The sequence below is a fragment of the Sus scrofa genome, chromosome 2 (assembly GCF_000003025.6).
Source record: "Sus scrofa isolate TJ Tabasco breed Duroc chromosome 2, Sscrofa11.1, whole genome shotgun sequence".
Lineage (NCBI taxonomy): Eukaryota > Metazoa > Chordata > Mammalia > Artiodactyla > Suidae > Sus > Sus scrofa.
The window spans coordinates 60,694,365-60,708,722 of NC_010444.4; the positions used below are offsets into that span (position 1 = coordinate 60,694,365).

At 50.1% G+C, this 14,358-nt stretch overlaps 1 protein-coding gene across 1 annotated transcript in view; it reads left to right on the plus strand.

Moving 5' to 3' along the window:
• Positions 1–14,358, plus strand: part of CPAMD8 (C3 and PZP like, alpha-2-macroglobulin domain containing 8) — a 106,096-nt gene that overhangs the window by 58,340 nt on the left and 33,398 nt on the right. Inside the window, 4 exon segments of the mRNA XM_021085095.1 lie at positions 1,086–1,317; positions 4,353–4,506; positions 5,503–5,633; positions 10,574–10,625. Of these exon segments, the coding sequence (XP_020940754.1) occupies positions 1,086–1,317; positions 4,353–4,506; positions 5,503–5,633; positions 10,574–10,625 (569 nt within the window).

Sequence of the window (14,358 nt, forward strand, 5' to 3'; positions counted from 1 at the left end):
AACCTCATGGTTCCCAGTTGGATTTATTTCTGCTGCACCACGATGGGAACTCCTGAATTTTCCTCTTCTTCTAAAGACATATGTCATCGGATTAGGGCCCGCCCTGCTCCAGTATGACTTCATCTTAACTAGTAACATCTGCAAAGACCCTATTTCCAAAACTTATGGTTACCAAAGGGGAAGGGCGGAGGATGGGAGGGTGAGGGATGGACTAGGGGTTTGGGATTGTCATATGCATACTGAGGTATATGGAATGATTGGCCAATGGGGACCTGCTGTATAGGACAGGGAACTCTATCCAATATTCCATCAGAGTCAATGTGGGAAAAGAATCTGAAAGAGAATGGATACGTGTACTTGTATAATTGAGTCACTTTGTTGTACAGAAGAAATGATCACAACAAGGTAAATCAACAATGAAACTTTAAAAATTGAAAAATAGGGAGTTCCTGTTGTGGCTCAGTGGGTTAAGAATCCCACTGGTATCCATGAGGATGCAGGCTTGATCCCTGGCCTCCTTAGTGGGTTAAAGATCCAGCATTGCTGCGGTGGTGTAGGTCGCAGATGTGGCTTGGATCTGGTGTGGCTGTGGCTGGCGGCTGCAGCTCTGATTCCACCCCTAGCCTGGGAACTTCCATATGCTGTGGGTGTAGCCCTGAAAAGAATAAATAAAATAAAATGAAAAATGAAAAATGAAAAAAAATTTAAAAAGACCTTATTTCTCAATAAGGTCACATTCACAGGTTACCAGGGGTGAGGACTTGGACATGTCTTTCTGGTGACACAAGCAGGCTGTTAAGTGACAGACCTCTTGATTCTGTGTCTTTCTCCCCTACACTGAGCAGAGCCCACTGCCAAACACTGCCAAAGTTTGCATCTCTGAACCCATTTTTTGGGTGGTCCTGTGATCACAGCTGTCCCAAGAGACATTTATATTTCTGATTATGTCGCATCATAATGCTGATTTCCAAGCTGTTGAGGGGGCACCTCCCTGGGGCCCAAGGCCACGTGCTGGAGTCCTCCTTCCCACCTGGCCGCTGTGCTGGCCCTGGAGAAGGGACCATGGGTTGTCCATCTTTCCACAGTGACGCGTCAGGTGAGGAGACACTCAGCGTGCAGGTCCCCGACTCCATCACCAGCTGGGTGGGTGAGGCGGTGGGTCTGTCCGCCGAGAGGGGCCTGGGTATCGCCGAACCCACTCTGCTGAAGACCTTCAAGCCCTTCTTCGTAGACTTCACGCTGCCCTCCCACGTGGTCCGCGGGGAGCAGGCCAAGATCCCGCTCAGCATCTACAACTACATGGACACCTGTGCTGAGGTACCAAACCCGCCCTCCATAGACAGCCTTTCCTATTCCTGAGGATGATGCAGTGCTGCTCCTTCCAAATTCCTCTTCACCCCAATCATTGAAAAAATGTCTAAACCATTCTTAGCTCCCTGGTCTTAATAAGAAACAAGTGATGGATCAGAGGTGGGTTGCATTGTGCTGATTCCAGCACAGAAGCAGGGAACCCTGGTGGCCCATGGAGCCAAATCCCAGTTTTTACTTAAAAATTGGCTGATCTTGACTATATTATTCCACCTATTGGTGTATCAGTTTCCATAGATGTCAGGCAAGTAGTCTTATGGGTGATTAAAGGGTTAAATGGGTTAGCCCACATAGATGCTAAGGACAGTGACTGTGGAAGTGCCACAGACCTTGTTGATGCTGCCCTCGGGGTCCCAGAGCCTGCAGGGTGCCTGCAGTAGGGTGGGTGGGGGGCAGAGGTGGGACGGCTACTGTATCAGTTTCTTGTGGCTGCAGTATCAAAGTAGCACAACGTGGTCAACTTTAAACAATGAAAATGTCTTGTCTCACTGTTCTGGAAGCTTGAGTTTAAGGTCAAGGTGTAGGCAGGGTTGACTTCTTCTGGCCACTCTGGGGGACAGTCTATCCCAGACCTCTGCCCTGGCTTCTGGCAGCTGCCCACAATTCTTGGCATTCTTTTGGCTTGTGGCTGCCTCATTCTAGTCTGTGCCTTGGTCTTCCCATGGCCTTCTTCTCTCTGTGTGTTTTTACATTGTCTTCCTTCTGTGAACAGACGTCTCTGTGTCCATATTTCCTCTTAGAAGGACCCCTGTCTAATCAGACGAGGGTCTACTCTCGTGACCTCATTTGAACTTGATGGCATCTGCAGAAAGCATATTTCCCAGTGAGGTTACAATTATAGATCCTGGGGTTAGAATTTCAAATGGCTTCCTGGGGGACACAATTTTACCCATAACAGCTATCCTCAGGGAGGTGGGCTTGGGGATGTCAGACCCTGATGATGAGGAGGGAAGGCAGGCAAGATGGAGGGAGCTGTGAGGACCAAGATCTGGTGGGGGCGTGGTGGGAAAGGGGTGTTTGTGGGCCTGTGCATCAGAGGCTGGGGGAGCTCAGGGGCACATGTCCTCCTCTCTTCCTTGGTTATAATCCTTTTGCACCATCTCAGCCTGGATGTCAGCTGATGGGTGGGAGAAAGAGAAGGTAGATGGGCTCCCAGAGTGAGGGGCACCCCTTAAGGGTTGGGGTTATGAGCCCAGGCTAGTGATGGAAGAATGAGTGGGGGGATGGGAGAGGGGGGGTCCTGCTGGGAGCCAGCCTGATCTCTGCAGGTGATCACAAGTGACAGAGGCAAGAGGCAGCTTGACCTGTCCTAGGAACTGCTCATGACACAATCTGGCTGGGCTGGAAAGCAGGAGAGAAGAGGAGGCTTGTTTCTTAGTCTGAGTGACAGCCCGGGCGGCAGGAACCAGGACAGTGGCCACAGGGTGGCCTGGAGGGGGCCAAGGAGGACATATGAAAGAATCAGAGTCATCAGCCAGGAGCAGTGCCCCAAATCTCAGCACCTTTATCATCCATCTTTTTTATGTAGTTAATGCCAGTTTGAAAAAGCCAGAATAAGACTCCCAGAGTGGCCCCCGAGGAGTCTCTCCTGAATCTGCAGGCAGGACCCCCAGGTGCTCATTTCAGCTTTGAGCATGTGCAAGTGGCTGCCTTGACAGGTGGGAGAAAAGAATCCCTGCCTTGCAGCAGGTGTGTCCAGGGAAGGCCACTTGCCAATTTCAGGACACCCCCTCCATGTGCCCATCTCAAGGTTCCAGAACAACAAGTCCATCCAGATCCCTCAGCCTGGACAGCTGGTTCCACCCAGGACCTGGAAAATGAATCTCATTTGACACTTGAGTTTCTTCTTTCCTCCCTGGAAGAACTTTCTGGAAGAAGGCTCTCAAGAGGGATGGGGGAGGCCCCAAAGCACCCTGCACCAGCCACCGGCTGGGTCTGCCTGCCTGTGGGCAGGATTCAGACACTCTGTCACACTTGCTGCTGTAGACCTTCTTTGTACACACCCGTGCGCGTGCGTATGTGTGTGTGGGGGGTATGTGTGACTTAGGTGCTTTGACCCTCTGAGGCCTGGGGATCACGCACGCGTCTTTGTTCAGATCTATTTCTTGAGCTCCCAGCAGGGCACCTGAACCCATTAGGTGCTGCCACTATGCTGGTTGGACAAATGGATGTGGAACAAAGGGCCTATTGTAGGCTGGGGGGTATAAACACACATGTGCACATACAACATGCACACGGAGACACGAGTAGACTGCTGTGCTTACACATGTGTGCAGAGACATTCACCTTCACCTGTGTGCATTACACATTGGAAACATGCCGTAACTCCACACATAAGTGTGCACACGGAGACACATGGATGCATAGCACACCCATGTATGCATGCATGAGTGCACGCAGAGCCGTGTTGTGAAGCAGTGGATCTCAGTGGTTGGAGAGAGGGTCAGAGGAAGTGCTCTGTGGGGCCTACAGGTGGAGTGGTTCCCTTTTATCCCATGCTCAGGGATGGATGGGGCTGGAGAGACAGCCCTTGAATTGCCCTTAGTCCCAAGGGAGAGCTGGACCAGTGAGGGTGTTGGAGGTGCTGAGGGAAGGAGCAGTTCCCAGCAGGAAAGAGGTGAGCAGTTCATTCTGATCAGAAATGGAAAGGGGGAGCTTCCACTGTGGGCCAACGGGATGGGCAGCATCTCTGGAGTGCTGGAATACAGGTTCAGTCCCCGGCCCAGCGCTGTGGGTTAAGGATCTGGTGTTGCTGCAGCTGTGGCTTAGGTTGCAACTACGGCTTGGATCTGATCCCTGGCCTGGGAATTCCATATGCCACAGGATGGCCAAAAAAAAAAAAAAAAAGAAATGGAAAGGGGGCCTCCCAAGGAAAGCATGATTTTGGACGAGGCTGCCAGGGTGGGCAGGTTGCAGTGGGCAGTGCGGTGTGCTGGGAGGGTGCACTGATTCCAGACATCATGGACCCTTGCCACTCTCTCCAGGTGTATGTGAAGTTCTCAGTTCCCAAGGGCATCCGATTTGTTGGCCATCCTGGCAAACGCCATCTGACCAAGAAGACATGTGTGGCCCCTGGGGAGACCGAGCCCACCTGGGTGGTTCTGTCCTTCAGCGATCTGGGTCTCAGCAACATCACAGGTGAGGCCCATGTGCTTCTTTGGGCATCTTCCCTCTCCTGGCTGCCAGGGAGTCCAGGTGCTAAATCCAGGCACAGGCGAAGGGTTAGTGGGGCAGACAATGAGGTTGAGGGACAAGATAGCTGCTGGAGAACCAGGCCAGAGGGAGTGATCAGGAGGTAGGGGCCTCATTTGGGGGAAGCCAGGCTCTTAAGATGCCAAAGCAGGGACTTCCTGTCATGGCTCAGTGGTTAACGAATCCGAATAGGAACCATGAGGTTTCCGGTTCAATCCCTGCCCTTGCTCAGTGGGTTAAGGATCCGGCGTTGCCATGAGCTGTGGTGTAGGTTGCAGACTCGGCTCGGATCCCGCGTTGCTGTGGCTCTGGCGTAGGCTGGCGGCTATAGCTCCAATTTGACCCCTAGCCTGGGAACCTCCATATGCTGCGGGAGCGGCCCAAGAAATGGCAAAAAGACAAAAAAAAAAAAAATGATGTCAAAGCAACGTAGCATGCACACACAAACATTCTTGCATACATGTGCATTCATATACAGGCACATATATGCGCCAGGTACCATGCACACATGCATACATATGCATGCAAACATCTGTACCATGCACACAGTGCACACTTGCATACATGTACATACACAATACTTGAACACATATGCACACATGCATATATACATATGCACGCACATGCACCAGGTACCATGTACACAGTGCACACATGCGTGCATTTACATGCAAACACACACCATGCACACAGTGCATACATGCATGCACACTCATGCAAACATATGTACCACTCACACAGTGCACGCATGCATACATAACATGCACAAATATGTACCATGCACACATGTGCGCACATGCATGCATACCCATGCACATATGTGCATATGTCATACAAGCACCTATGCATGCATGCACACCTGGGCCAAGGGTGGGGGCAGAACAGCATCAGCTGGGGAGGGACATGTTCTGAGAGCTAGCACCAAATACTCTAATTCCACAGCCAAAGCCCTGGCTTACAGAGAAACGAGCTGCTGTCGGGATGGGAAGTCCATCAGACCCCTGGAGGAGAATTACGCTGACAGAAGGGTCCCCATCGGGAGGGATCACATCAGGCGCAGTGTGATGGTTGAGGTAAGCCTATGTCCTCACGTGAGGCACTTGGCCAGGACCTGATTCCCTTAATGGTGAGGTGGGGGCTGGGTGTTTGGTCCCTGCCCCAGCCAGGGCTAGGGAGGCCCCCCTAGGTCTTTCTCATTGGAGCACTGTGGCATCCATCCCCTCTCCAAGGAGCAGAGGAGGCTTTGGTGGAGTGGCTTGGGACTCATGAGGGCTTTGGGGAAGTGTCCTTCTGGCTCTGGGGTGACTACCTTGGAGGGTGGCATACCTCTGTCTCCTGGCTGCCCGTTTGTTATAGGCAGTTGTAGGAACTAACTGGGCATTTGGAGAGTTGTTCTTGGATTGCCCGTGCCAGAAGGACACAGAGCCTCCAGCTGGGGCACCCAAACCACCACCCCCAGCCCCACCCCCAAGCTGTGACTCTGGGATCTGCATGATATGCATAGGGCTCAGTAAGTGACTTATTATTCCAACCTTGCTCCATGAGATGAGGGTGCTTGCACTCCCCCCAACAGCCTGGGGAAGGTCAGAGAGTGCACGCAACACCTCACAGAGCTAGGCTTGTAGCAGCAAAGATGCCCCATCTATCTGGTGTTGCTCAGAGCTCTCAGGTGAGAGCTCTTAGTGCTGCACAGAGAGCACGCGGCAGCCCTGACAAAGCTCTTCACAGCAGCCCTGAGTGTCTGCCCCTCCCCAGCGGCCCAGCTGCAAACAGCTGCCCTGCCTCCCGGCTGCAGAGCAGAGCGCAAATGGTTTCCATCAGCGCCTGGAGTCACACACACACTGGGTGGAACTCCCAGAGGTGGATGGGTCATTGCTGCAGCTTTGTTGACATGACGTGATGGAGTCCTCTGGGACAAGTGTGTCATCGGATGAAGCATGCGATCTCCATAAGCCAGCAGGACGGGATGGCCTCAACAGGAAATGCAGAGACCCTTGGTGATCCTTGGTGCAGCGTGAGCATGATCCCTGGGCCACAGCGTGCCCTCCAACCTGGGGGCCTGGAGCTCTCACCTCCTTCCTCTTCAGGAGGAATTTCTAAATGCACGGAGAAGGATTCTCCTATCCCCAGGCCTTTCCGCCCCTTCATGCTGTTCAGCAGTGTCTGCAGCATCCAGTGGTCCCGCTTCATACAGACGCTCTGGGAGACAAGGAGGGATGACTTAAGCATCAGAGGACTTGAAATATAAATGGAAAAAAAAAAAGAAAAAATGGATTTACAAAAATGGATTTACAAAATAGGAAGCACCAGGTGTGTAGTTTGATAAAGCAGCCAAACCCTTCTCCCACCTCAGCCTGCTGCAATGCTCTGGGCACATGGTTTGCTCCCTCCATTGGTTATTCCATGGACCCTCCCGAGATATCACATACCACCTGCTGGACAGGAGGCTGAAAACAGTGGAAAGGCCATTCCTGAGAGGCATGCGTTGGAGAAGCAGGTGATGGCTGAGCTGTCGCGAGTGCTGTATCAAGTGGAGGAGGGGCCAACACCATCTCGCCTGGCTCCCTAGTCGGCCCAGGGGAAGGTGACCTTTTGCACTTATGCTGGAGGGCTCAGAGCCTTGGATCACCCCATTGTGTCTCAGCCAAGGTCACAGAAGCCAGAAAGAGGCAGACATAATTCAGACCCATGAGGAGAGCCTGGTGGGCATCACAGGAGTGAGAAGAGGTTTTCCTTCTTGGTCAAGGGTGGGCTCCGGAGTAAGAGCCCTAGGTTCAAACAGGAACTGCTGGATGGTTTAAGTGTGCGTGGAAGGCCTCTTCCTGGCCCAAGTGATAAAGAAACGTGAGCTCTTGTCATCTAGGCTTTTATCATGGTCAACTAGGGGATCCTGCACATAAGCCAGAGATGCCCCTTCCATTTTAGGAAGTGTCCATCAGCTGATGAGTGGATAGATGTGATACAAAGGAATACAGTTCCCCAATGCTGTGGAATATTACTTAGCTATTAAAAGGAGTGGAGCCTTGATGCATGTTATGGTGTAGATGCACCTTGAAAACATTCTGCTGAGTGAAAGAAGCCAGACACAAAAGGCCCCATTGTTGTATGATCCCATTTATATGAAGTGTACAGAATAGATAAATCCATAGGACAGACAGGAATGAAGCCCTGATGTGAGATTGCAGAAAAGTCCTGCCAGAGGTAATAGTAGTGACATCACACAGGGGACTGTGTTTTAGAATCTGGGCAGGAGTTGGCTTGAGCCCAGAGGTGGAGATTGGAACCTGGGATCAGCCAAAAGCTCAGACAGCCTAGAGAAGAGAGACTGGCACCAGGGTCCCCTCTGAGTTGAGCCAGAAGAGGAGATAGGACTGAGTGGCCATGAGCTATGGGGGGGGGGGCATGGCGTGTGTTCCAGAGACCCTGGATGGTCAGCCAGAGCCAAGGGACTTGGATCCTATCTCTGAGGATTCACCTGTTCTGAACATTTCGTATAAATGGAATCATACAGTATGTGGCCTTTTGCATCTGGCTCTTTTCACTCAGCATGAGGTTTTTAAGGTCCATTTATTTATTTTTTTAAATTTTGGGGGGAGTTCTCTTGTGGTGCAACAGGATCATCAGCGTCTCTGCATTACTGGGATGCAGGTTCGGTCCCTGGCCCGGCTAAGGATCCCGTGGTGCCACAGCTGTGGCATAGGTCACATAACTCACAGCTGCAGCTCTGATCTGATCTCTGGCCCCAGGAACTTCCATATGCCATGGAGTGGCCAAAAAAGAAAAAAAATTTTTTTTTTTGTGGCTGCACCTGCAGCATGCAGAAATTCCTGGGCCAGTGATTGAACTCACGCCACAGCAGTGTCCCAAGCCACAGCAGTAGCAATGTGGGGTCCTTAACCCACTGAGCCACTAGGGAACTCCAAGGACCACATTTTGTTTATCCCTTCATCCACTGATAGACATCTAGGTTATGAATCATTTTTATGATCATATAGCTATCAAGAGCCATTATGGGTTTACGAAGGCCAGACCCTATCCAGTGACTCAACACTTTTTCCGGCAAGGACCTGAGCAGGTAGATTGGTGAGGGGGTTGCTGAGGCCCAAGCAAAACCTTGGGGCTCACCCTGGAGCCTGTGGCTAAGCAAATAGCATGTGGGCTCCATGTCAGGCCTGCTGGGTGTAAGGTGACAATCCAGCTGGTAGACAGCTCAGTGTCATCCAAAAGGATGTGCTTGGCCTCTCAGCACCAACTAAAGCTTTGCCAATGAGGTGCTCAGTGGTGGTGTCAGATTGTGACTTGTGTAGGTGAAGTGGGACCCTCATGCTGGCCCCCCAGGCGGGGCCCTGAGTTGAGAGCAGGAAGTGGATGTGATCTGGACAGGTGCTTCCTGGACTCTCCCGTGCAGACCTGGGATGGATGAACCCATTTTGCAGCATCAACAGAGGACCGAGTAGAGTTGCTGTTGTGGTTCAGTGGTTAGGAATCTGACCAGGAGTTCCCGTCGTGGCACAGTGGTTAATCCGACTAGGAACCATGAGGTTGCCGGTTCGGTCCCTGCCCTTGCTCCGTGGGTTAAGGATCCGGTGTTCCTGTGAGCTGTGGTGTAGATTGTAGATGCGGCTCGGACCCTGAGTTGCTGTGGCTTTGGCGTAGGCAGGGGGCTACAGCTCCAATTAGACCCCTAGCTTGGGAACGCCATATGCCGCGAGAGCGGCCCAATAAATGGCAAAAAGACAAAAAAAAAAAAAAGAATCTGACCAGTATCCATGAGGATGCAGGTTTAGTCCCTAGCCTTGCTCCTTGGGTTAAGGATCTGGCATTCCCGTGAGCTGTGGTGTAGGTTGCAGACTCGACTGGATCCCGAGTTGCTGTGGCTCTTTTGTAGGCTGGTGGCTACAGCTCCGATTCGACTCCTAGCCTGGGAACCTCCATATGCTGTGAGTGTGGCCCTAGGAATGGCAAAAAGACCAAAAAAAAAAAAAATGTTTAAAAGCCTGAAAACCAAGAACATCGAGGGCAGAGATGATGGATGCCCCAGCTCAAGCATTCCAGGAGAGAGGATTCATCCTTCCTCTGCCTTTTATTTGGACCTTCAGTGGCCTGGAGGGAACCCACCCGCGGAAGGGAGGGCCCTCTGCCTTACCGTCCATCAATTCAGATGCTGACTCCTTCAGGAAGTGCCCTCACAGGCACATCCAGAAGTAACATTTGGCCAGATATCTGGGCATCTCGTGGCTCCCTGGAGTTGACAGATAAAATGAACCATCACAGTGGGAGAAGCTGGGACCCCAGGAGGCTGCCTGGCTGCAGTGGTCTAGCATTAACCCTTTTGAGGTCTGACCTCAGGACAGATGGCCCTGGTGCACCAGTCTCATGCTGCTAAAAGGGGTCTGGAAAAGCAAGAGCCCCACAGGGGCCATTCCAGTCAAATGAAACCCCACAAGGCATATCAGGTTAAATTCCAGGTGCCCCCTTTCAAGAGAGTAAGACAGCTGCTGTCTACTATTTGGGGGACATCCTGGAGGGAGCAGAAGCAGGAACATGACGGACAGAAGACATGCCTCTGATGTCTGATGGGATGTGTTGGACAGAGGGATGGAGACCTGGTCTGGTCCTTGGCAGACCGGGTTCCCCTTTCTCAGTGCTCTTGGATGTTGGATGGGGGTTTCAAATCCCAGCAGCCTTTGTGTCATAGTGTTCCCTGCCCAGAGAGAGAAGCCGGGCTGGGAGCTGGGAGGAAGGGGTTCCCTGGAGGGCAGAGTAGGGATGTGGGAAGCATGATATACTTAGTAGCAATTCATGAGTTTGTTAGACTAGAACCCAGGGAGGGGAGTGAGCCTTGGTTTCCCCATCTGGCTGCAGGAGGTAGGTTAACATGGTCCATCTCTGTGCACCTGTGGTTGTGGCATCACCCTGCAGGATCTGGGCTAAGAGTTGCTGCTGTGAGAGGGCAGCCACCTCTCTTCCGACTGCCCCCCGGCACTCAGTTCTTCTCGTTTCTCTGTTTCAGCCTGAAGGAGCCCCTCGATCGTATACCTACAGTGCTTTCTTCTGTCCCAATGGTGAGTCCCTGTGCCCACTCTGCTGAGGACTTTGGCCCTTACCCCCGCTCTGTTGCAGCTCTCCTGCTGCTGGATGGACACCTGCCCTCCTAGGGGGGTTGGGGTAGAGACATAGCAATGAAGCACTGAAATGTCCCAGCTGGGGACAACTGTAAGTCAGAGCGAGGACCGGGCATCTGTCATGCAGGAAGTGAGCACATACAGTGGTAAACTGCAGGTGCCAATGAGGAAAGAGACTTCAGTCATGGGTAGGGCTGCCCTTGGAGCCCCAGGTGAAGAGCCCAGGTCTGAGGATGGGAGGTCTTAGCACATCAGGGGAAAAATGAGGGAATGAGGGTGACCCAGAACCAGGGGCAGCAGGGGAAGATGTGGGAAATTAAGGTGGGTTCTGAAAAGTATGAGATTTAGAATCTGTCCACCTTGATCCCTTGAAATTGACAGTATGACCCGTGACAGGAAGTGGGTACAGAGAGTGCCCATTGGGCAGAATGGCCCATCCACATCTCTACCTTGGTGGGGTCAGGCAGTGAGCCTGAGCTGCCAGTGGGAGGGTCTGCCCCCTACCCCATCCAGCCCATCTGCAAGGAGCCCTCCAGCTTGGAAGGTGGGCTGGGGCTGGCACTGGGCAGTCACTTGTCAGGCTATGCCAAGAGGCAGAGCTGAGGATCTCAGATGGAGTCCTCTGGGGATGCCAATCCCCCGGTTGTACCACCTCCCTGTTCTCAAGGCATTCAGCCCAATGGGTCCCCTGACCACAGCACACTCTGGACATGGGCCGCCTCTTGACATCCCCCGTTTCTTTTTCAGTAAATAGCAATACATCATGTATATGCTCCAAGGATTTTTGACAATGGTGTATAGGCAGTTCAGTGGAGGATGAACAACAAATGATGCTATGAGCAACTGGAGGTCATTGGCAAAAATATAAAATCTGACCTAAAGATCACACCTTATATAAGAATTAACTCGAAACGGAGCATGAACTTACATGTAAAACCATACATCTTTAGGAGAAAAAAATATGGGAGAAACCTTTGGGTCTGGGGCTAGGTAAAGAATTCTTAGATATGATTCCAAAAGCATGAAGTATAAAAGGGAACATCAATGAATGGGCCTCATCCAAATGAGAAATGGAGGAGTTCCCTATTGGGGCTCAGTGAGTTAAGAACCTGACATGGTGTCTGTGAGGATACAGGTTCAATCCCTGGCCTCCCTCAGTGGATTAAGGATCTGGCCTTGCTGCAAGCTGAGGCATAAAGTGCAGATGTGGCTTGGATGAGGTGTGGCTGTGACTGTGCCATAGGCCTGCAGCTGCAGCTCTAATTTGACCCCTAGCCCGAGAACTTCCATATGCTGCAGGTGCAGCCGTAAAAAGAAAAAAGAAAAAAATGAGAAATGGAGTTCCTGTGTAGCTGCAGAGGTGAGGTTCAATTCCCAGCCCGGCATAGTGGGTTAAAGGATCCATTGTTGCTGCAGCTGCAGCCTAGGTCACAGCTGCAGCTTGGATTCAGTTCCTGGCCCAGAAACTTCCATATGCTGTGGGTGTGGCCACTAGAAAAAAAAAAAAAAAGAGAGAGAGAGAGAGAGAAATGTTTGCTCTGTGAAAGATGCTGTTAAGGGGAAGACATCCACACTACTGACTGGAGGAAAATAGTTTCAAACCCAGATCTGACAAAGGACTAGTATCTAGAATATATAAAGAGCTCTCAAAATTCAACCATAAATGAAACAAACAGTCCAATTAGAAAATGGGTGAAAGAAATGAAGAGTTCACCAAAGAAATTGTATAGGTGGCAAATAAGCATGGGAAAAGGGGCTCAATATTGTTAACCAAGAGAGAAATGCAAATTGAAATGCAGTGAGTTATCAGTACCCGCCTATCAGAATGATAAAAATAAAAAGTAGTGACACAGCAATAGATAATCAAGCTGTGGAGGGAGAACCTGGACCTCTTGTACGCTGCTGGTGGGAAAGTGAAGTGGCACAGCTGCTGGTGGTGGTTCCTTAAAACAGTCTGCTGGTTTCTTTAAAAAAAAACAAAGACAAGGGAGTTCCCATCGTGGTGCAGCAGAAATGAATCCAACTTGGAACTATGAGGTTGCGGGTTCAATCCCTGGCCTCTGTCAGTGGGTTAAGGATGCGGCATTGCCATGAGCTGTGGTGTAGGTCACAGATGCGGCTCAGGTCTGGCATTGCTGTGGCGGTGGCGTAGGCTGGCAGCTGTAGCTTCGATTCGACCCCTAGCCTGGGAACCTCCATATGCCGTGAGTGCAGCCCTAAAAAGACAAAAGACAAAAAAAAAAAAAAAAAAACCCACAAAAACAAAACAAAACCAAAACCATGCCACCAATGTACACCCAGCAGTTACACTCTTAGATATTTATCCCAGAGAAATGAAGAAGTAGCATTTACACAAAAATTTGTATACAAACGTTCAGAGAGCTTTATTTACAATAACCCCAAACTTGAAACAGTCTAGATGTCCTTCAGTGAGTGGATGGTTCAACAATTGCGGTCCATCCATATCTTTGAATACCATCCAGAGATTAAAAAGGAGAAAACTCTTGATATCTGCAACTACTTGGATGAGGGGAATGAAATGAAAAAAAATCAGTCCAAAAATGGTACATGAATGATTCTTGAAATGACAGAATTTTAGAGTGGTTGCTGGAGGGTGTGGTCTGGTGATAAAAGGACAACAAGAGGGATCCCATACAAACAAAATTGGGGAAATCTAAATGCAGTCAGCACATTGTAACAGTGACAGTGTCCTGGTACTAGAATTTTGCAAAATATTACCATTGGGGAAACTGGGTCAAGAGTACACAGATTTCTCTGTGTTATTTCTTAGAGTTACATGTGCATCTATAACTATCTCAGTAAAGTTTAAATTAAAAACATGTTTGAAAAGCAATGCATGTGTACAAATCCCCTATGATTCCACCACTTAAATGAGCCCCCTAGAGCAGTCAAATTTATAGAGACAGAAAGTAGAATGGTGATTGTCAGGGGCTGGGCCAGGGAGTGGGGATTTATTGTTCAATGGGCGTAGGGCATCAGTTTTACAAGATGAAGAAAAGAGTTCTCGAGATGAATGTGGTGATGTTTGCGCAATGTGAATGTATTTAATGCTACTGAACTATGCACTTAAAAAGGGTAAGATGGTAAATTTTATGTGTATTTTACCACGGTTTTTTCAATTGGGAAAGGGAATTCTCATCATGGTGCAGCGGAAACAAATCTGACTAGGAACCATGAGGTTGCGGGTTCGATCCCTGGCCTCGCTCAGCGGGTTAAGGATCGGCGTTGCCGTGAGCTGTGGTGTAGTTTGCAGATGCAGCTTAGGTCTAACTAACATTGCTGTGGCTGTGGTATAGGTCAGCAGCTGTAGCTCCGATTCGACCCTTAGCCTGGGAACGTCCGTATACTGCGGGTGAGACCCTAAAAAGCAAAAATAATAATAATAATAATAAAATTGGGAAAGGAAAAAGCACTATCTATGTATTAGAGACAATTTGGAAAGATAGAAAGAAAACTATCTCCTCTGGTTCACATCCAAAGATGACCTCTTTTGACATTTAGCTGTATTTGCTTTTGTAAGATTGATTATTGTTTTGGCATACTTCTGGCTCATGAGCTATGTAATACTCTATCTTGCCTTTTTCATTTAACACATCCTTAGTACTTCTCCTTGTAATCATAAGGTCTTTATAAACAGCATTTCAAAACAGCT